This window comes from Felis catus, chromosome C1 (assembly GCF_018350175.1).
Source record: "Felis catus isolate Fca126 chromosome C1, F.catus_Fca126_mat1.0, whole genome shotgun sequence".
NCBI lineage: Eukaryota > Metazoa > Chordata > Mammalia > Carnivora > Felidae > Felis > Felis catus.
The window spans coordinates 169680451-169704070 of NC_058375.1; the positions used below are offsets into that span (position 1 = coordinate 169680451).

The 23620-nt window shown below is 36.2% G+C and overlaps 1 protein-coding gene and 1 long non-coding RNA gene across 7 annotated transcripts in view; one reads left to right on the forward strand and one right to left on the reverse strand.

The window, feature by feature from the left end:
• The window catches only part of LOC109502767, a 76119-nt gene that overhangs the window by 20813 nt on the left and 31686 nt on the right, over window positions 1-23620 (reverse strand). Inside the window, exons 1-2 of one of the 4 annotated variants that reach the window (XR_006583388.1) lie at window positions 9603-11554; window positions 5570-5818 (exon numbers count right to left, since the gene is read on the reverse strand). The exons of 1 other annotated variant lie outside the window; for it this stretch is intronic. This is a non-coding gene — a long non-coding RNA (uncharacterized LOC109502767). Of the gene's footprint in view, window positions 1-5569; window positions 5819-9602; window positions 11555-23620 lie in introns of those variants that run through there. 2 more of the 4 variants (XR_006583386.1, XR_006583387.1) reach the window with 2 other exon arrangements.
• The window catches only part of PPP1R1C (protein phosphatase 1 regulatory inhibitor subunit 1C), a 127571-nt gene that overhangs the window by 2197 nt on the left and 101754 nt on the right, over window positions 1-23620 (forward strand). For all 3 annotated transcript variants that reach the window (XM_019838341.3, XM_006935395.5, XM_003990915.6), the window contains exons 2-4: window positions 340-417; window positions 1614-1919; window positions 3579-3639. In XM_019838341.3, the coding sequence (XP_019693900.1) occupies window positions 1839-1919; window positions 3579-3639 (142 nt within the window). In that variant the 5' untranslated portion in view covers window positions 340-417; window positions 1614-1838. The remainder of the gene's footprint in view (window positions 1-339; window positions 418-1613; window positions 1920-3578; window positions 3640-23620) is intronic.

Below are 23620 nucleotides of genomic sequence, written 5' to 3' on the forward strand. Positions count from 1 at the left end.
CATGCTCGAAATTACTATGCCAAGTGAAGTTCTGGATTGATTATTCACTAGAAATAGTCTTGTTTTCCTTTTGTATAATTTGAAGAAATAGAGAAATTTACTTCATTAATGATATTGATTCAGGTTCCACTCTGGGACTTTGTAAACGGTAACACAAAATGTAATTTCTAAGTTTCCCTTTGACACTGCAAGGATGAGTGCATCACAAGATGTCTTGCTGGTCAGCACTGTTCTCTGACTGAAAGTGCTTTCACATCCACATCTTCATTTGCTTTTTCCCCTAGTGGGTATAGAAAACTACTTGAATAATGCATACTACTTTCCATATTCCTTCAACAGAACACCACATACTTCAATCATTAAGATGGATTCCTAGTATGGACTCAGAATTTAAGCAAAAGAAAGAAAACCTCATTTGTAAGTGCCTGGTATAATATTCAGCGTCTAAATGTATTATATAAATGCAAAAACATATTAAAAATCTAATGTTCATCAAACAAAATCTTTCAAATAAGAAAGTAGAGTACTCAAGTTCTCTCTTGCATTTAAACAACTTCGTTTTCGGGCTACCTTCACAAAAAGAGTTGAACGCAGGAAGGCCATCTAGCTATGCTGCTGCCTCCCCTTAGAGATTAACAGATGTGGAGATCAGGCCACTGTCTCCCTCTACCTTCACCACTACCCACCATGACCATTATCCTCTATCATTCTGGAGATAACCTCTTTTATGCTTTTTTTTTTTCAAGTCCTTTTCTTTACATATATCCCCACTATTGACAATAAACCACAATGATGGATCATTAGGTTGCCACTAATGTTTTCTAGTCACTTCTGTATTCTTCCAAATCAGAGGATATAACTGGCTCCACCAGGAAATGAAATAGAGGTCATTACAGCAGCAGTGACTTTCAAGCTATTTGCTAAATTTAGCTGTCCAATACTTTCCACTCTAATGAAAACTGTGAACTACAATTATAGAATGCTGGAACAGAACAGGAGCTTAAAGGTCACCGAGTCCGATCTCATCGTTTTTCTGATGAAGGTTTGGGGGGCCTAGACATAGCCTGTGATTTGCCTCAGGGCACAGAGCTTATTAATGGTAGAGATGGAACTTGAACTAAAATCTGCTCAGTCCGGGACGACAGTGTCCTTACTATACCACAGATAGTCTGCTTCCCACGGTCAGTCTTACCTAACCAGATCTCACAGCGTAAATATACCTGATATTATTGGTTGTGGCTTACTGTCTGTGACCATTCATCAGTTTGGTGGCTGAATGTGAAATGGCAAAGGTGTCTGACTTACAAGTTGCTACAAGAGAAATGAAATGATTTCATACCCAAACCCTTCCCCCAACCGTATAAACTTCCTGCTTTATGTTCATCAATAATGAATGGCCCATCCCTGCAATACTCAGAGGGAGCTTACATTGCACTTTTGAGCAGCCGGTTAGTAATGTACAGTGGATAGAGCCTTTCTTTCAAATCCCAGGGCAGCGGGTCCTTCAAGGCTAGCATTGCATTTTCAATTAGCTGCTGAGTGAATGCTTGGCATGTGTATTAGTGAAGAAGCACACAATTAGCTTATTGTTCCTTTCTGTATTGTGCTGAAAGGTTCCAAGGGATTGGTGGGGGAACAGGCAAGCCAGCCATCACTGCGGAGTTGAAGAAGGGATTTACTCAGACCTCTGCATCTTCACTTGCTCGCTCTGGAATTACAGCTATTTATTACGAAGTGCTCTGTGTGGCTGGGTGGAGTGTGCCTGAGGAAAGACATCCCAGACATCACCTGGGGTTAGTCTTTCTGAGCCCTTCACGTCTCTAATTCTCATCATTATCATGGAGCCCAACAGTCCCAAAAAGATACAATTTGCTGTGCCTTTATTCCAGAGTCAGATTGCTCCTGAAGCAGCGGAGCAGGTAGGTGGGGTTGGGTGGGGACCAGTTCCTGTATCTAAGGTAACATGGACATAGGTTCTTATTAACCGAAAGCTTTTCTGCTTCTTGAATCTGCCTTGTTGTGACGTTCCATGCTATATGAACGAGAAATAAGTTGGTTTCCATATGGCACTTGTATTTGAGTTGCATTGGGTGACCTATTGGCTAAAATGCAGCACTTCATGTGATAAAAAATTAGCCCCAGTTAAGGAGAAAAATGCTTATATTAGTGATTCAGATTTGGATCCAGAAATCTGTTTGCTTTTGCTTACTAAATTAACATGTTTAACATTCAGAGAAACTTTAAAAATTCTCAGAATTAGCAATCTTTTATTTCATTATTTATAAAATAAAAAAGATTCATTTAACAATGAAAACATTAAAACTTGGAATAATTTCAGATTATAGGGTTGATATTTTTTAAAGACTTTTCATTATATATTCAAAGCAGTAATTATATGTAATACATGATAGACAGGATTTGTAGGTGTATGTATAATTTAACACATTTTATTCAGATATTAAATAGTAGCAAACATTTACCAGATTCCTTTTCTATGTCTAATATATCTATGTATCTATATTTCTATATTTCTCTGTTTCTCTCTTTCCTGTAAGATTGATTTACATGTATCACCTTTCATATTCGGATTTACTTAGACTCTTGATGCAATGGAACCACTTAAAAGACCATTTGTGGTAAAATTACAACAGTAGGGGGGCAAAAGCAGATACAATTTATGGGGTCATCAATCTAATTCATTAATTTCTTAAAGTCTAAATTATCCCTGAATCCTTTTACAAATACTTTATACAAAGTCTTAAAAATGATTACTGAATCTGGGGCTCATAACTTTCTAGGATATTTTGATAACCTGAAGTAGATCATCCCAGATAAACATAACCTTGAACATGTATCTATGTTGAATGGGACATTGGTTCTGTCCTGGACAAAATGTCATTGGTAAATTTTATCTTCTGTTCTACTGACATAGACTTTAAGAGTTTACCTGTATGTTTACGAAATCAAGAGCACGTTAGAAATTCTAATCTTAATATGCTTCTGTAAGTCTTAACTAAGAAAAAAACCTACATCAAACCTATTAGTTTTAAATTAATTACTCTCATAAAATCCATACTCATTCTTTATTTGTCCTAAATATTTTACTAGAAAATAAGAAAGCCTTATTAATTGAAATTAAGAACTAATGCTGTCAAATTTAACCTGCTAGAAATTTAAGTTTTGCAAGTGTCTTTACTCTGCTTAAGAATAAGGACAATGAATCTCGAAAGCATCATCAATACTATGAGGCTCCAAGAGAGCCACTGAAAGTTATCCTCCTACCTACACTGCATACTATTCTAGTGGCATCACTGGATCATATACAACTATTTCTTTTCTGTGGAAAGGTACCTTTTTAGACCAAAGAAGGTAATACTACAACCTGACGGTTCTATTATCTGTCTTTCTATAATTCCCAATAGTGAGAACCTACTGTGTGCTCTCCCCAAGTTTGCTTTTTTTTTTTATATATACATATATTGGGAAAAGATGAGGATGGAATAGCTTTGCAAGCTGTAGAGTAACCGGGGGCAGTGTCTGATTCTCACTGACCTCAGCTGGGCCTTTTTTGTTTACAGATCAGAAAAAGAAGACCTACACCAGCATCACTTGTGATTCTCAATGAACATAATCCCCCAGGTAAAGAAGCATGATGTCTTTTGCACTGATGGGACAGAACAGAATTGTTTGAAGAACATGAAAGAGTGTGTCATTGCCAAAAGATTTCAATTTAGGATTTCAGCCAATTATAATCTAACAAGCTAGTCTATAAAATGGATCATAAGCAAAATCAGAAATAAATATAGGAACTATCTCAGTCAACAGTCTGCTTTTCCTCTAGATAATGACACATTTGTGATGATATGCTATAAAGTGTTTTGTTGTTTATGTAGAGTCTGGTTCAGTGCTTATTAATGCGGCTGGTGGAAAGTTGTTTAATTAGGTTTCAAAGCTCAATTTACAGTCCAAGAGATGCTTCTATCTTTACAGAGTAGGTTTTTTATTTATGAAAGGTTGTCATGGGCTGGGCAATGAGCTAGCACTGGCTACAGCTTTGTTTCTGATGTCATGTCTGAATAATGCAATTGACAAGTAACCAGATCAATTTTCAGCACTGCCCATTTGAGAGCCATTCTGAAGGGTTGCATCCATTTGTTGAGGTTTTGCTTTCTATTTCCTGTAAAAAAGTAAAGCTGCCTTATTCCTGATAAATGACTGTGATCTTCAAGATGCAAACATTATTAGTTACTTACTGAACGGACATGATTTTAATCACACATTTAAGTGCTGTTTCTAGAAATGCAAACAAGACAGCAGAGGTCATGGCATTAATTTGTACACAGGCAGGACTTGGTGTTGGGTTTTTGCAGGTCTAAATAATACAGGTGGACAAACGGAGTTTGAAGAGTAGAAACATAATAAGTCTAAGCTCAGTTATTTTAAGAATACCAAGGCAAAACAGTCTTTGATTTTTTTCAGATTCCTTTCTAATTAGAGAAGCATACATATGAAAGTGAAGCTGGAATAGAATGTATATCATTGAGCCTAACTACAAGAAGGTCTTCAGCTAATGGGAAACCAAAGCAAAAATATTACTGATGAAAATAGGATTTTTTTTTTCTATTTCTTCTTCCTTAAGGTGCTATAGCACTTAAAAATTATTTTCAGGGGTGGCTGGGTGGCTCAGTCAGTTAAGCATCCAACTCTTGGTTTTGCCTCAGGTCAGAATCTCACAGTTTCATGTGTTCAAGCTCCACATCAGGCTCTGCATGGGCAGTGCGGAGCCTGCTTGGGATTCTGTCTCTCTCTCTCTCTCTGCCCCTCCTGCACTTGCTCTCTATTTCTCAAAATAAATAAATAAACTTACAAAAATTATTTTCAAATATATTATCTCACTTAATAAATGTTAACTTATTTTGGTTTAATAAGAGGTGCAAATAGTTTGCATTTATAGTTCATAAATAAATACAAGGAAGTCAACATAATACTAAAATCTCAGATTGAAGGTAATTTTACAGCAAGTTTCCACCACTGTCTTTGCTTACAGTGGCAATTTTTCCACAATGTCCTAGAACTTAACTCCCTAGTCATCCTTAAAAGGTACTGCCCAGCTTGATTTTTAAGTGTTCTGCTACGGGTATTGCTACTGTTTGAACATAGTGAAGCCACGTAAACGACCTTGTGGCTCTCATTCAAGCCCCCAGAATAGGAATTCATGTTTTTTAAAAGCCAAATATGTGCCGTTTACAGATGAGGACAGTAAGTACCAGAGAGGTAAAGTAATTTCTGCAGAAGTTACTCCACTGTAAGAGTCAGATTATACAGACAAACTCAGATAAAGGTCATTCTAAAGCCCATGCATTTTCTACTGCATGATGCTGGCCCTACAAATTTCAGTTTGCATTTCAGTATGAATTCTCTGTAAATGGGACCAGACTTGAGGCTCTATTGACAAGCGAACCTAAACTTTAAACAAATCTGTCTAGACCACTACATTTAGCAGATTAGAATTATACTTAAATATCCCTGTGAATCATATTTAGATTTTCTCTAGAAATTTTTTTCTTACCAGATCTCCTAATCACGAGATGGCATTGTCCTATTTCCCTTATTGACTCCATACTTCTCCACGTTTTTAAGCAGCATTGGAAAGAACTTAGATGCAAATAGCATCACACCAAGAACCAAGTCATTTTAGTAATGTCATCTCCTTGCATCTTCAACCTTTTGGAAATCAGAACAGTTTAGAAGAGACCCATCAGCCTATGCCTGTGTATAGCAATGTGTATGGCAAGCAGAGATTTTTGGACTTGGGTTCCTGCAGGAAAAAAAAAATCACTTATATAGCTTCCCCAGTAAAAATGATCTAGAACCATGATTACTAAAGAAATAAATCTAAGGACCTAACAAAACAATGGCAACAAAAGAACAAATACCACATTGAACCAAACCAAACTTGGATACTAATCTTTATTATCCGTGTGGTCTTGGTTGGGTAAGGGACAACATCTCCAAACTTTATGGTCTCATCTATAAAACAGAGATAATATTCATCCTTTCTACTTTACAAGGTTGTTGTAATGATTGAAAGACTTATTGTGAACACACCTTAAAAACTGCAAAGTGCAACAAATATTAGGTGTTATTAGTTGATGTGCTCTGGGATACAACCTTTGCATGGGATATTTAAAAGTTAAGAATAGAATTTTCATAATCTCCTCTATACTAAATATTTCTGCGCAACCCAATAATTCTTTATGTTCCAAATATTATCTGACCATTCCCTATCAAACAAAACAAAGCAAAATAACAGCAACAACAAAAACCTCAAGTGTTAAGTGACCTTCCTAAAGCAATTGTTTCTTTTAGCCCTAAAAACCAATATGTGCTGTGACAAATACAAATTGTGCGCAGCACTAAATCCTGGTAAGATAAACAAATCTCTTCAATTTTACTGAGATTCCCCAGGAAGTAACTGAATGTTCTTGGAATCATCTGTCATTAATGCTGTTTAAAATTAAAATCCCCAAAAATCTTTATTTCCAATTAATGTAGCAAAGAAAATTAAATTTTCCATTAGAGAGACATAATTAACAAACCCTCCCAATTCATATAATGAGACAGGTATATTATAATCACTGTTAAATGAATTAAACATAACTTCCTTTTTTTTTAATCTTTCCCGGAGTTTGCAGAAATAGTTAAAAAGTATTTGAAACAATTATTTGCTTTTTTTTTTAAACGTTTATTTATTTTTGAGACAGAGAAAGACAGAGCATGAACAGGGAGAGGGGCAGAGAGGCAGACATAGAATCTGAAACAGGCTCTAGGCCCTGAGCTGTCAGCACAGAGCCCGACACGGGGCTCGAACTCACGGACTGTGAGATCATGACCTGAGCCGAAGTTGGACGCTTAACCGACCGAGCCACCCAGGCGCCCCACAATTATTTGCTTTTTAAAAAATTTTTATTTATTTTGAGAGAGAGAGACAGAGAGAGAGAAAGTGCATGAGCAAGGCGGGGCAGAGAGAGAGGGAGAGAGAAAGAATCCCAAGTAGACTCCACACTGTCAGCATAGAGCCCAACACAGGGCTCAATTTCATGAACCTTGAGATCATGACCTGAGCCAAAATCAAGAGTAGGACACTTAACTGAGCCACTCAATGTCCCTGATTTGCTTTTAGATTCAGAAAAACATATGCATTGTTTATATCTGATAAAGGGGAAATAGAAGAGAAAGAAATTTGAACATGTAAATCCAGATTGTTGGTTTGCTAGTTCATCTATGCTGGTCAAAACACATAGATGAGGTAGGCATGTGATTGGTAGGATTTCAGGCACAGCAAAATGTCTCCTTAGTCCTTTTCTAACCAATGGCCCAGAATTCTCAGCAGTGAAGCACTATGGAAACAGACACATAGCCTATTTAGGATATGTCATCCTTGGGCATACATAAACCATAATTTAACTCAAAATAATGGGAAATATCACTAAAAAATCTGCGTTGAAGTCATCATGCCTGAAACAATTTAATAACAAAGGGTGTGTCTTTATGATAAAGGGAGCAGAAACTATGCGTTTGCTGCTAGGAATGACTCTGAAGAGCCAGATGGCAGTAAAAAGATACTTGAAGCTTAAGATGTAAAGTAGAAAAGCACCAAAGACAAATTTCATTTTTCCAAATGTTTTCTGGGGCTGCTAGTGTGAATGACCTTGCAACAAACTGCTTATTTTTCTCTATTTTCAGCTCACCTTCCGATTAAGGGAATATTTATGATGAGCTCTCAAAGGCTATACAGCAGAGCTTCATTGCTCTTATACTGTGTGCTGTTTGCTTTTACTCTTGTATAATCTGTAGTTGACTGGTTTGGTTTCTATGTTTTTACTTAAAGGAATACACACAAATCCTCTCCATTTAGAAGTAAATGGCAATGCCATTTTCTGCAATTTATTTCATCACATTTCTAGATTTACTTAAACATTACTTTAAGTAGACCTATGACAAAACTGTATATTTGGCTACCACAATCAGAAATCTAGAATTGAAAAGAACTTCAGAAAATACCTAATCTAACCACACATCTTTGTGAAAGATGCATAAATCAACCCAAGTCCCTGAGACTTGTTTTATTTTATATATGTCAAAGAAAAATCTATAATTACCCCTACTTTTCAATTCCAGATCCAATAATTTTAGATGTTAGAAAATAGTTTCATCAAACATGAGTAATACCCCCACTTTATTCTAAAATAACTCCTTTCATGCTCTTCAATAAAAGTTTATTTACTCACTTCTTTAAATACACAAAGGAATTCTTCATTATTTTCTTTCCTAAATTGAATACTTTCAGTCCCTATAAGGGCTTTAATGAATTCTACCCAAATTTTCCTTGTCTTTCGGCCTTTGGAGCCAGAGCTGGACATGGTCTTCCAGTAAAAAGCCATCCTAGGCCTTCTGAATATTAAAGTTTGTGGCATTCATTTTTTCCCATTTACTTTAACCAGAGACAATATAGATACAATTAAACTTAACGGATCTGATGCCTATTATGCATGAGTGAACCATAAGAGGTCTGGAGCTTAGTGAAGGTTTGGATAAGTACCCAAGGGTTTTGGCATCATTTAAAAGTTTGTTGTACATCTAAAAAGTGGGACCAGAATTACAATGTGTAATAGTTTTCTGGGGATATTTATTGAACATTCTATCACAGCTGAATTTTGGAGAGATTGAATCTCTTTTTTATTTTTAAATCTTTTAATGTTTATTTATTTTTGAGAGAGACAGAGCATGAGTGGGGGAGGGACAGAGAGAGAGGGAGACACAGAATCTGAAGCAGACTCCAGACTCTGAGCTGTCAGCACAGAGACTGACTCGGGCTCTAATTCACAAACCGCAAGATCATGACTTGAGCTGAAGTCAGACGCTTAACTGATGGAGCCACCCAGGCGCCCCGAGATTGACTTTCTCTTTGATGCTTTTGGCTTTAAACATTCTTAGAAATGAAGAATAAAACAAAAGCATTTTCACATAGGTGAGGATCTTGAAAATTAATTGAGACATATGAATTAAATATCACACTATCTCTCTTCAACCTTGAGAGAGTAGGACAGTAAGTCTAGTCAGTAGAGAGAACTGGGGTTGCCAACTGATCAGGCTCTTTGGCTCCACAGACTGAGAAAGAAGCCACAGTCCATTCTGGATGTAGCATATGACTTTCTAAATGAAGCCTGCATTTTCAGACTCCAACACTAAGATACCTAATGAGGTTTTGAAAGCTCTGGATTAATAACGCTGAGACAGTGGATGATAGATAGATAGCTAGAGAGTATTGCTGGACTGAGACTGAGTTATTTAACATAGGGGGCCCCAGGAATCTCTGACCAATGAGAGGTTTTTCAGGGTCAACAAAGTTAAAGTGGAAATTTATATCCAGTTGTTGGGGCATTCATATGCAAACAATCTTTTATCATGGAGACCCTCTATTTTACCAAATAAATGATTTGTAGTCAAAAGGCAATGGGCACCTTGAGTGCAAGCTCCAAGAATACCACTGAGGGTTTTCCTGGGACTTAAGGATGGGTAAGACATCATCAACCCCATACCTGGTGGTGCCTGTCACCTCCAAGGACCTTCAATCAAATGCACTCAAATAAGAGCTGAAAGGGATTCACAGTCCATACAGTTTTGTTTCATTCTGTTTTCTCATCTTCTGTGGGAATGTCATTTTAAATCATTCTGATACACAATCCTTGTTGATTATTCAGCATTTATTTTGCCTTCTCACTGTGAAAGGCAATATGAAACAAAGAAAAGCCCAAGTTTGAAGGTTATTTAAGAGTTAACTGGTATTAATTTCTAAGGAATTTTCAGAAAAGTCTCAACATTTATTTCGCCTTTTTTTTCTCCTCAGCATTTATTTCTATGAGTTATTGAATGCCAAACTATGTTGAATGATTTAAAGACAAGTGATGCATGTGGCTTTCAGAGATTCATGTACTGCACAACTGATTGACTTGTTTTCCCATAAAGACTCAATCTGTGCAGTAGCCAAATCGCCTATTCAGTCAGAATAACTATAAGCCAGGGATGAGGTTCCAGTTCTTAGTAATGCCAAGGTTTGCTACACTTAAGTATTCAAAGGAACTAGTATAATCTTCAAATTAAATTAAAGAAAAAAATTAAAGGGAAAATCATAAAACTGCGAAATAGTTCTATTTTATTTCAGCAAGATTACTACTTTTGCTTATTTTGAATAATAACATATATTGCTTACTTTTTATGTTGATTTTAATTAGAAATACCTTAGTGAAATATGAGAGAATTATAGTAGGGTCAATTCATTTCATTTTTCTGGTTTTCTGTCTGCCTACTTGTGGAGGGATACTGCAGATGAAAATAACTCTGTGGTACTTTTGCATGATGTAAAGATGCAGCGTTGGTAGTAGGTAAAGCACTGACTGGAGTAAGGCATGGGTTCGAATCTGTTTTGCTAGTTACTGGTGGTGAGACATTGTGTGTATTGTCAACCTCCACGGGCTCAGTTTCCTCCTTTCTCAGTAAAATGAAATGCATAGCACAGTGCCTGCAACCAGACAGATACTGAAGACATGCAACCCCCCTGCATTATTATACCCCTGCTGAGAAACACCATGTTCTCCTAAAACCTGTATTTCTTATTGGAAGATGGCTTAGCTCCTTTCTGATTTCGACTGCATTAGGCCATGTCAAAGTGTCCTCAAGAGTTGGAGTTCTTGACAAGAGAGAAGATGTATCACATCTCCTAATTCATCAGGATAAGAATACACAATTAGGGAATTGTTATGTATCTTATACTGTGATATTTGTCCAACTGAGTTGTCTTGCTTACAAATATAATTTCCTGAAATATTAGTCCTTTAGAATTTTCTTTAAAAAAACAAGGTACTGATGTCTGTAGAGTTACAAAAAGCAGTGGAGATCCGCGTAGCAGATTTGTATTTGACCAAAAATGAAATTCATATTCTAATGGTATGTGGACAGAAAGAAGGTTGATTACTGAGTATAAAAATCTTTCAGAGATATCTATCAAACATTCATTTGATTGCTCACATTTATTTCCACTCCATTTCTTCTCACTTCCTTCCATACACCATCCTAATGCCATATTTTGGCTAAGCTTTCTTTTTTTGGTTCCTTCTTTTGGTTCCTTTGCCAGATTTTAAGGCTTAGTCTAGACAGACTCATTTGTGTAAATCAGTCTCCAGCTTCTCCAACAATTTCTTTTATTTAAATTACTGTATGAAACTCACTTAAATCTCAAAAATTTTCTCTGACTGGTTTCATCCATTGTCTGGCTTTTTATTCTAATACCCTCTTCCCACTTCCAACTATTGAAGCTATTTATTGGATGTATATTCAATTCAATTCAATAAGTATTTACTGAGTTCTTACTCTAAATCCTCCAGGAACATGCGATTTAGGTAATAGAGAATAAATAATATATCTCCATGAACCAGAATACAATTGTAATAATATAAATTCTAACTGCTCAGACCAGGGTAAAATTAATTCTGGCCAAGACCTAGAGGCACTTATTTCTCATGTTCACTAATATACAAAGTATTTGTATGACTTACTTTGATCTTAGGGCTTTAACCTTTTAATGACTAGGGTCAGAACTAAAATTCTACTATTTATTTCAAACTAGTATAATAGTTATATCTACTTAAACTAGTAGAGTGAATATCTAGTTGAGTAGATATTACATACCCGTGAGCTATTAAATTTAAATGGATTTAAAAAAAAAACAGATCCTCAAATCCGATGGCAATGCATCAAACTTTTTGGGTACTTACTCTGATTAGGACACAGTGTTAGCTGCTCTCGGAGATAAAACAGGTTAAGTCACTATCTCTGCCCTCATGGAGAAAACTACCTGAGACATCTATAATTTGATACATGTATATTGATAGTGGAATCAACAGCATGTGGCAAAAATACAAAATATATTTCAATTCGGCACAGAAATGTCTACTGATGGACATTTTGGGAAATTCAATTATAATATTAGACAGTACAGTATAAAGACTAGGTGCTTGATAAATGGCAACTCTTATTTTGGGGAGGCAGGCACATAGCACTTAGAAGTAGAGATGTTGGAATCACTTAGGTCTGGATATGGATCTCAGATGCCCGTTTACTCCCTCCCTGTCTTTACCCTAGGGAAGTGGCTTATCCTCCCAAGGCCCATTAAGTGAGGAAGCTGGGTTCAAGTGGCTCTGAAATGCATGTTTCTTTTTTCAACACTACCGTATTTCACTAAATATAAAATACATTCATTAGAAATAAGGCTATTCTGAGTCCACTGAATAAGTGGATGTACATTTTTGTGTCTGCAGAATAATACATATGGGCTACATATGTCATCGTCAGCTGTTCTGGAGAGTTTAAGGGCACGTTCAGTTTCAAATTTAAGACTGAAAAAGTCACTAACAGCTCTAATTGTTTCTAGTTCATAGTCACATTTAAGGCAAATAGTAAATTAGTAGTACTTGACAACCTCTAATGAAAAAGTCTAGCCAAGCTGTGTAATGAATAGAGAGGAGTTATTTCCATGTTTATTTTAGAACTGCTCAGGAACAAGCCTTCAAGCTTTGGGACTTTTTTCCCCCTTTCTCCCACCATTTTCTACTCTTGAGTTCCACCAAACTGTGATCTGAAACTGTTCCAGAAATTCCAGATACAATTTGGTAGCAGAATTGAAATGCCCCAAGGGCTCAGGCAGGTGACATAGATGAGTACCTAGGCTCTGTGTGGGACACTGTGATGGGGACTGTGGTCTACTTGGAGGGTACAAGCTCCATTCAAGTCTTTCAAATGAAACATACAGAAATACGCAGAAAGAAAGAAAACAAAACAAAACAAAACAAAAACAACATTGTGAGCGATAGGGGCGCCCAAGTGGTCAGTCTCCACACTACCTAAAATTGTACCTTTCAAAGTTCTTATTATTGTTACTATACCCTATCTTCTATACTGTAAGAACTTGACCAGATGTAACACATCGTCCCTGACACTAGAAAAGCACTCTACCTGGAGCTCAGAAGGAACCTGTGAAAGCCTGAGGTAGAGAGAGAGGAATATCCTGAAGCAAATATTCCAGCTGCAAAGTAGGGACCTCAGAGTCATCTCCTACTCTCAGTCTGTTTGTGGTCATTGCTTTCTTCCCTTCAGGTCTTCCCCAGTATTTCTGAGGCCCCAAGCCCATACTGGGAAATGTTACGTCTGTATCTGTGAGTCTTCCCTGTGCTGTGGATAGAAGATTATTTTTGAATTTAACTCAATGACTTTGTATCACTCAGAGTAATTTGATATAGTGACAATTATAGTGCTTAACAAAACTAATTTGTTAAGCCAAATAAGTTGCCAAATCTGCATCATCAAAGGGAGATATATTGGCAGTCTGGTTAGAATACAATTACAGTTTGACCTTGGCAATAATGCTAAGGAAAAAGTACTATATAAAGTAAGAAAAGCTAGGAAATGGGTTGCTTTTCTTCCTCCTCCCTCCCTCCTACCTACCTTTCTCCTTCCTTCCTTCCTTCCTTCCTTCCTTCCTTCCTTCCTTCCTTCCTTTTTCATTCTCTGGGAATAATTTTCCACCGTTTATAGGAAACAATTTTCAGAATCACATTCTTTACATATAAATACATATTGACTTGCTTGTAAAAATGGAACTGAATGCACAAAATAAAAATTGAAAAAATGTTTATTTTAGAATTCAATTTTTAGAATAATTTGGTTCAATGCAGTATCATTTTATGCTTTCTTTGCTATCTGACAAAAAATGAAATATTAGGAAACACATCCACAGATATACATGTGCGCACACGCACACACACACACACACACACACATATAAGTTGAATACCCAATTATGTGTACAAATATCACAGGCAATTTATTCATGTAATAAAATCAACCTCCACTAAGTGATCTGACTTACAAAAAGGCCAGGACCTAATAAAGTATCTAGAAAAGCTTTGTGAATTCAGTTTATAAATGGAATAAAGTTTAAAATAATTATTTAAATTCCTAATCCTTTGATTTAAAACCAATAGATCAAAAACTAATCATAATATTTGGAAAACCATGAATAAAAAAACATTGAAATTATGGATTTAAATGATGAGACTATTTTTTAAATCAAAAGAGCATTTAAAAATAAGTTACATGTATTGAATATTAATTGCTTTAAGACTATCTTCTCATTTGGGTAGATTTTGTATTCCCAGTTTCATAATTCGTGAATACAAGAAGTATTATAACAAATAAAAAGTGAGCTCCTCCTGCTACCACCTAAAAGTCAATGTCTAGCTGAAATGTGTCATCCAATTTAAAATCAACATTTAAACTCTTAACCTCAGCAATTATGTTAATGGTATCCCCATTCCTCTAATCTGAACCATAACAACCTAGGAATCACCTCTGACACCTCTCTCTCCCCACCTGCCCCCTAAATCTAGCCATGGCTTTTCTGTTGATTCTATTGTGAAGGTTGACTCTATCCCCCATGTTTTTACTACCTCTGCTCAGGCTAGGACAGTTATTGCTTTATTCCAAAATAAAGTACAGTAGCTTCCAAACCACTTTTCCATGACTTTAACACTGGGAGGTGGTTTGTGTAGAGCTGAGCCCTAATGTTAGAATAAGTGAACGTGGCATGACTTAAAATCAAATCGTGGCATGACTGTGAAACGCTGTCTTAGTTTCTAATTCCACGAAGCACAGATCATGCATGGTAACTCCAAAACTAGTTTTCCTGCTGGAATCAAGAAAGATGATGTATGCTAGCAACACTATTGGTGGTAAATTTGCTTTTATTCCACTCTGGCTTGTGTGAGAGGCTTTGGAAGATGTAATTATACAACGGGTGATGGACTGGGGCAGCTTTACTTTTCATAATTCATTTGTTTTGAGCTCTGATTTGTATCCTATAATTTACCTGTCCAAGCTCTTAATTGGCTATGATAAGGCACATGAGGTCTTCTCAGGAGGAGCTCATATATTTAAATATCATTTACACATCATTCCTATTTCTTGCTTAAATAAGTCAATTGTTTCCTCCATAGCCTATGGAATCTTTGTTACCTAAATTGTTTATAATTGTACTAAGGCTGAGATTTAATTAAAGAAAAGAAATATACAGACAAAATGAAAATTGTGTTATATTATGGTTAACATTACTGCTTTATAATTTCTTTTCTATTGCCTCCTTTATTTTTGGCCGAGGGCTCTAAAACTGAATACAGGAAACTTGCTCATTTGCCATAGGTACCTTCCTACTGAAAATAACTTTTCCATATGTGGAGGAATTTCAGATCAAGCAGGAGAGACTCAGACTGGATTTGGTTTCCAAAGTACTCTAAGGATTATCCACTTTCCCTTCATGGATCTTAAGCACTGCCCACTTGCCCCCAATGATTAAAAGGTTTTCAGGAAATAATGCCAGAGACCCACTCACCATCACATTTCAGTGAAGTAAAATGTCATGAATGATTGAGCTAAAATGGCTCATCTCAAATTCTGCCACAGGTCATTTTACTTGGTGAATAGCCCAGAATTCCCGCTTTACTCAGCCAATGAAGGGCACCTTTTTGCTTAAGGTCTTGGAGACAAAGATATTTTCATATGCTAGCTCCATGGTTCACAGCCATCATTGGAGTCAAGGCAAAAACCAGCTGTACTGTTTATAAGGACACTTACAGTATAAAAAACATATTCAAATAGATTTTGAAATATCTTTAGGACATAAAAGACAAATACTTCTAAGCTACAAATAATTTTAAAAACCCGTACAAACTCAAAGGCAAATTTAAAGAGATTAATAGTAATTTATCTTCCTTTTGGTAGTTTTATACTTTAAATTTTTTTTCAACGTTTATTTTTTATTTTTTGGGACAGAGAGAGACAGAGAATGAATGGGGGAGGGGCAGAGAGAGAGGGAGACACAGAATCAGAAGCAGGCTCCAGGCTCTGAGCCATCAGCCCAGAGCCTGACGCGGGGCTCGAACTCACGGACCGCGAGATCATTACCTGGCTGAAGTCGGACGCTTAACCGACTGCGCCACCCAGGCGCCCTGGTAGTTTTATACTTTGAAAACATATTTTTCACCTGTGATATTTATGCTCAAGAACTCTGTGAAATAAATATTATAACCTTCATTTTACAGAAGGAAGGTGATAGGTGAGCTGCTCAAGGTTAAAGAAGCTAGTAAGTTAGTAGGTCTGAAATTTAAAGATAGGTTATCTATCCCAGGTTAATGCACTTTTCACTTCAATAATAATATTTTTCCTTCTACAAATAAGCAACATTATTCTCTTGCTATTTTATTTCTATCTTCCTCATGGAAGTAACTATAAGCAAATTCCTCATTGTGGCTCAGCCAAGTGAGATCCTGTTTGATGTAATAACAGAATGTACTTCTTTCTATCCCAATGTAAATGAGTTCATTTTGGAGAGGACATACTACACTTTTTTCTTTTCTTTGATAATTTATTAGATAAGCATTCTTAGAGTTACTAACATCAGATTTTTTTTATTATATAATCAGAAAGATAGCCAAACAGAAAAATAAATCTCACCCATTATTCCACTCTTATAGTTGGATTCTGTTATTTATTCATGTTTCTGGTTGCCTACCTATATGAACTCACTTATTTAAAAAAAACACTTGATTTAAAACTTTAGTTGGAAGGGTAACAGTTTACATTTGGATTCTAGTTAACTCTGAACATGACTGATTTGTACACTAGAATGTCATCTTCCCTTCTTATCTGTATCTACTGTAGTTTTTCTTATCCTCCTAGACTAAGATCAAATCTCCCTTTCTCTGTGAAACCTTCACTAGCCACTCCAGCTGAAAGGCTTTATTCCAGTAAAAGTAACAAGTCAGTGGATCCATTAACTCATTTGCTCCAAACGACTGTCAATGACTTTCCGTCACCTAGTAATGCACTGAAGGAATGGATTATAGAATTAATACATTTTAATGTGAGTCAGAGGAAGAAAGATTGAGTCACAAGGCCCTTCCATGTGTTCTCAAGCTTTAGTAAGTCCTTTCTGGGTAGCAGGGCTGCAGAATAAGGTTCTAAGGATTGAAGAAAGTAAATTTTAATAGAAGACTTGAGCTGCTTGTTTCATTATTTTCATATAGAAAATGTTCTGAATTAAGCACCATAGGCAGCTAGTGACTGCGGATACATAGATCATTTTGCATAATAATAATATTTTGGGGATTTCTTATGTTTTATAGGATAATATAAAGCCTCAGTAGATTTTGTTTAATGACCAATTTTATTCTTTAGCTGTCTTCAAATTATTGAAACTGATTTTAAAATGTCAGTAAAATGGTGATGGTGGAAAATGTAGTATTATCAGTTCGGTTGCTTTCTTCTAACAGCATGGGAGTTCAAGAGTTCAAATAGGAGCAATCTATCCCTCTGAATGGCTATGTACTTTCCTTCTATGTTAACTAATGTATGAGTCCATAAATAGGAGGTAGGTCTTCTTTTCATTTCCATTGAATTGTGAAATAAACATTTTACCTAATAATTCCCCTTAAACAATTTCCTTTTTTAAACAATAAGCTACCAGGAAATAGTAACCTGTAGCCAATACTGAAAATCAAACAGTCCGTTACTTGTCAAAAGCATTTAAAATTACACAACTTTACCTAAAAAATCCATTCGACTGGTTTGCATATAAGATTCCTTTGTAAGCGAAACTTAGTAACTACAAGAAAAATAATTTCAGAGTGGACCTTGTACCATATTCTTCCTTTCCCTCACTTTTTACACAAGGAAACCATTGAAATAATTTACATTGGCCCCAGTGAATTATTTGTAAGCATACTGATACATAGTTTCACATTACAACATTCCAGCTGCTTTATTATTTTCTGACTGAGTCAGATAAGATTGTAGTCTATGTATTTCTGTTATCTGGGTACTTCTTAACACGTCCATCATTACGGGCATACTGTTGGTATATTACATAAAAATGAGTTCATTGCAAGCATCAGCTCCATTTCCGTATTTCTAACTTAGTTGGACATTCTTGGCAATTTTTCCAGACATACCACAACCCACTCTCTACTGAGATTCTTTTTTTCCCTTTTAATATTAAGTTTTTCTGTGCAGCAGCTAGAACTTGGAACTGCTCTCATTGTTTTTAGAGCTATAGGTCTAGTTCACTTTAGTAAAAAAAAATCTGAAAAACTTTAGCATCAAGCTCCTAATGAGAACACAGCTTTCTTAGATGTAAAAGAAATTTGAAACTCTGACATAAAAGAATTAAGATGAGGGGCGCCTGGTGGTTCAGTTGATTGAACACCAACTTTGGCTCAGGTCATGATCTTAGGGTTCCTGACTTTGAGCCCCGCGTCGGGCTCTGTGCTGATAGCTCAGAGCCTGGAGCCTGCTTTGGATTCTGTGTGTTCCTTACCCCTTACCCCTCCCCTGCTCTCCCTCTCTCTCTCTTTCTCTAAAAAATAAAACAAACATTAAAAAAAATTAAGATGAAGTAGAATATGACTTCCTACTACAAATCTTACAGACTAATGAATATATGCAAACTACAACAAAGCAAGACAAAACAAAAAATAAAACAACTTAAAACAATTTATATATGCCATCAGATTTATATTTTTTAATAATGCAACAATCAGTAAGATTTCTTAAAATAGAATACTCAGAGTTTGCTTTTTAGTAATAGCTTTAACTTAACATTTTGATGAAAGAAAAAGGAAAATGACTAAGACAGAAGGTACTGCAATGATATTTCCAAACTGGAAAATAAAATTATTGGCATTTAACATTGTTCATTAATATGCTCCATTATCTACACTGATTTACACGCTTTAGACACTTTAAATCCAGATTACAAATACGGTAATACCCATATTAATTGCCACCAAACCTTTTGGTAGTAGGAAGTGTACATGAGAAAAGATGTGCTTATAAGTTGGTCCCAAGTATTTGTATGTTGTAATTCTTTTTCTTCTTCTGTAACTTGTAGAACTATTCCATGCAGAGCCATGGTGAAAACAAAAACAAAAGCAATACCCAAAATACTGCCATCAACCATCCTGTTGGGACAGGATTGGTCTGTGTTTTCTCCCATAACCAAGCAGAGCAAGGAGCTTCCTCAGGTGAAAGGTGGTGGTGGTTAATAACATGACAACTACAGTTGACCCTTGAACAACATGGGTTTGAACTATTTGGGTCCACTTATACATGGATTTGTTTGTTTTTTTTTGTTTGTTTGTTTTTTTGTTTTGTTTTTTATAAATACAGTACAGTATTATAAATCCATTTTCTCTTCCTTATGATTTTCTTAATAACATTTTCCTGGGGGAGCCTGGGTGGCTCAGTCAGTTAAATGTCTGACTGTTGGTTTCAGCTCAGGTCATGCTCTCATGGCTCATGAGTGTGAGCCCCACGTTAGACTCTTTGCTGACAGCACGGAGCCTGCTTGGGATTCTCTCTCTCCCTCTCTCTGCCTCTCCTGCTGATGCACACGCTTGCACATGGCACTCGCAGACACACACACTCTCTCTCAAAATAAATAAATAAATAGATAGATAAATAGATAAATAAATAAATGAATAAATAAACGTTAAAAAATAACATTTTCTTGTCTCTAGTTTACTTATTGTGAGATCTGCTTATAGTGCATTTTCCAAATGAAGGCTTTTTAACAGAAAATGACTTTGAGAATACTTACATACAGCTGTATTTTTAGCACTCACAGCTGAAAATAATACATAATGACAAAAAGTGACAATAAAACCAGTAATGCTTGAAAATGCCATATTTTGGGGCGCCTGGGTGGCGCAGTCGGTTAAGCGTCCGACTTCAGCCAGGTCACGATCTCACCGTCCGTGAGTTCGAGCCTCGCGTCAGGCTCTGGGCTGATGGCTCAGAGCCTGGAGCCTGTTTCCGATTCTGTGTCTCCCTCTCTCTCTGTCCCTCCCCCGTTCATGCTCTGTCTCTCTCTGTCCCCAAAATAAATAAACGTTGAAAAAAAATTTTTTTTGAAAATGCCATATTTTATAAGTACAACAGTATCTCCACTCAACTGAAAAATAATTACAGATGCATGCACAAAAACAAATACAATTCCCTGACCACATGCAGGGTGCATACATTTCACAGACTCCTTGTCATTGTCATGGAAATACCTCTGTAGAAAGTGAAATACAAGTCAGACAGCTTTGTGATACACTATTCGATCAGAAGTTATTTAAATATGGAGGTTTGGAAAAGTAAAAATTCAGAAAAGAAGGTAGTCATGAATCGGTTAACAAAAGTTAAGAGTCATAGTTTACATGTCACTTTGCCAGTAAGGCTTCCAAATCAACAGTATGCTATGAGTAATTAAATTTGGGGGGAGTCAAAAATTATATGCAGATTTTCGAGTGCAGGAGCAGTTGCCACCTCTAACTTCCACATTGTTCAAGCATCAACTGTTATCAACATGGTTGGAATTATAAAGGAACACCTAAATCGTCAAACTTTTAAACTATTATGATAAAGGCATATGTAATTTGTGCTTATATTTGAGATCCACTCTAGATACTCTTGCCTCATCTTTTCCAGATAGTTAGTACTCTTGTATTTCACTGCCTTGGCTCACTTTCTGCTCCTTACAGAAGAATACTTCGATTCTTTCCTTAGCCTAATATCCAAATCTTTGACAGTCTGGGTCGAGCCAAATTTCCCAACTCCACTTTATTCCTAGACTTGAGCCTGCATCTCTGGTCAGACAGGCTACCTTTCACCTCTCACTATCTCATCTCCACTAAAATCTCTGAACAGAATTATGTCCTACTTAGAATGCCCCCAACTATGACTCTATTTTACCAAATATTTGCAGTTTTTAAAATACTCAGCTCTATTTCATTTCACTCATTTCTAGAAATAGATATTTATCAGAAATATATCTTCTAGCAGCTCAGAGCTGAAAAATACTGTAAGTGCATTTTTATAGTGGCTTAAATTCACAAGTTTCCTACATTTCATTACAGGTGGACATTAACTCAGTCTTGTGGCATCTCCAACCTAATAAACTCAATGATAACCTCTATGATTTTTGTCAAATTACCATTTTTTTTTGTTTTTGTTTTTGTTTTTGTTTTAATAAGCCTTACTGGGGCAACCTGGGCGGCTCAGTTGGTTAAACATCTGGGTCTTTGATTTCAGCTCAGGTCATTATCTCACAGTTTGTGAGTTTGAGCCCTGTGCTGGGTTCTGCGCTGACAGTGCAGAGACTGCTTGCGATTCCCTCCCTCCTCTCTCTCTCTGGAAATAAATAAATAAACCTAAAAAAATGAATCTTACCATTTGGACTTGGAATAGTGTAAATAATCTTTGAAAAAAAGGAATGCTCAATAGCCACCCTATATTCCACTAAAACCATCCTTTTTCATTAATTTTGACAAGCAAAGGAACCATGAAGGAAAACTGGTAAAAACTATGGTATTGGTTTTACTTTGGTTTCAACTCTATGCAGGATTACTTTCTCTAGGAATTCCAACTGATGATTAGTCTGATCTACTTGACCATTTTCAGTAATGAACAGTTTAGCTCTTTTTGAAACATCATGGTTATGACTGGATAGCTCTAATCGTTATAAAGTCCTGCCTTATATCTAGCTGAAATATCCTTCTTGGATACTGGTATGTCCTTCTAAAAGATACCAGGAAAAGTTTAATACCTCTTCCAACTGAGAACCCTTCAAGTGTTTGGGAACAGATATCTCCTTTGCCCTCAGTTCTCTCTTCTCTAAAACTTTCACTTACATTTAGCTTTACAATCATGATATGGTTTTCAGAAATCTCACTGTTCAGCCCCATGGTAATACTCATATTTTTCAGTGGAGGACCAAAATTTTACTCATTTAACAGTTAGTTATTGATCATCTATCATAGGCCATGTAGTGTGCTACAATGTGAGGCTTCACAGTGAAATGCAATGGAGTTTGTGCTAGCAGAAACATGAGATACTTTAGAAGCACACAGTAAAAGGACATAACTCAGTCAGTAGGCTTAATGGAGAAAACAAGTTTGTGGAGAAACTTGGAAAAAAAGAAAGTCAGGGAAGACTGATCATTTAAGACAAAGGGAAAACAAGGATAAAGACTCATAAGCAGGGCAAGGCACTGAAGATTCACGGAACTGAAAGGGGTCCAGTATGATGCAGCATGGAATGGCATCAGGTGGGGGTGGAAATCAAGCAGACACTATGTTGGGGGTTATTGTAAACATTTGTAAGGAGTTAAGATAGGAACCACTAAGCAGGAGGGTTCACATGCTCAGATTTTATCCTAAAAAGGTCTCTGAGGCTGCAGACAAGGAACGGGTACATGGGAGAAAGTCTGAATGCATGGAGAGTCAGTGGACTTGATTAATTGAATGGCAGAGAGGGAGATGGTGATAAAAAAGAAGTTTGAGTTAAGTCTATGGATGCCAGGGCCTTTCCTAAGAAGGCAGAGCACATTTGCAGAGGAGTGAAGAAAGGTGATGACTTCACAGTGGAACACATTACTTCAGTTATAGTGGATAAAATAAATAGCTCTCATTCTAATTCCATATGAAATATTCATAACATCCTTGGAAGTAATACCTCAATAATGGAGCCACTGGTATTAAAAACCAATTTACTAGAGTCTCTTAAGAGTAAGCACGATGTGCTTATGAGAAGGAAATGTTTACCTAGTAATTACTATCTTAATAATGTTGGCAATACATCTACTATAGGCTCAGTATAACTACCTGAAAAACAATTATTGCTCTTAATCATTAAAAAACTCCAATTAGACACATACATCGCCAGTCAAGCAATTAACATTAACTACTCACATCTACTTATGTGCTGAGTCACTAATATGCTGCCAGACTATCTAGAGCATGGCTATTATCCTGCCTCTGACAGCTGTTCCATATGCACAGGCTCCAAGGAATAACTTATCCCAAAGTGTATGACCTCAGTTCAACACATCTACTTAAATTCAAAGTCCCGATTAGAACAACATTTTCTATTCTTCTTTGATGAGTTTTATGTCCTTCTCATTTTCAACATTTAACAAAATGAGTATGTGTGACTGAACAAGTTATTTAAGTATGGATCTTGGAAGTTTTAAGGATTTTGGGCAGTCAGAAGCAGCAAATTATTTCAATCTGTAACTATGGGCATTTGTTATAGTCCATATAAACACACGTATTTTCTATCATTTGTGTTATTTATTCTATCATTTTCAAGTCTCAAATAAATGCCTGACTACACTATATACTTTGTCATTCTGTTGTTCTCAGTCCATTTCATCTCAATCTTAGAAAAATTATAAGTCTAGAAGCATGGTATAATCAAAAGATGTAAGGTCTGGAAGCAGAAAGGCCTAGACCTGAATCCCAGCTCTGTCATTTACTAGTTCTGTGGCTTTAAAGTAAGTCACCCATCCTCTCTGAACTTCAATTTGCTCACATATAAAATATAAATTAATAATATCTACCTTACAGAGTTGTTTTGAAAATAAAAATGAATAAAAATGGCATGTCATCACAGTATTAGAATCAATAGC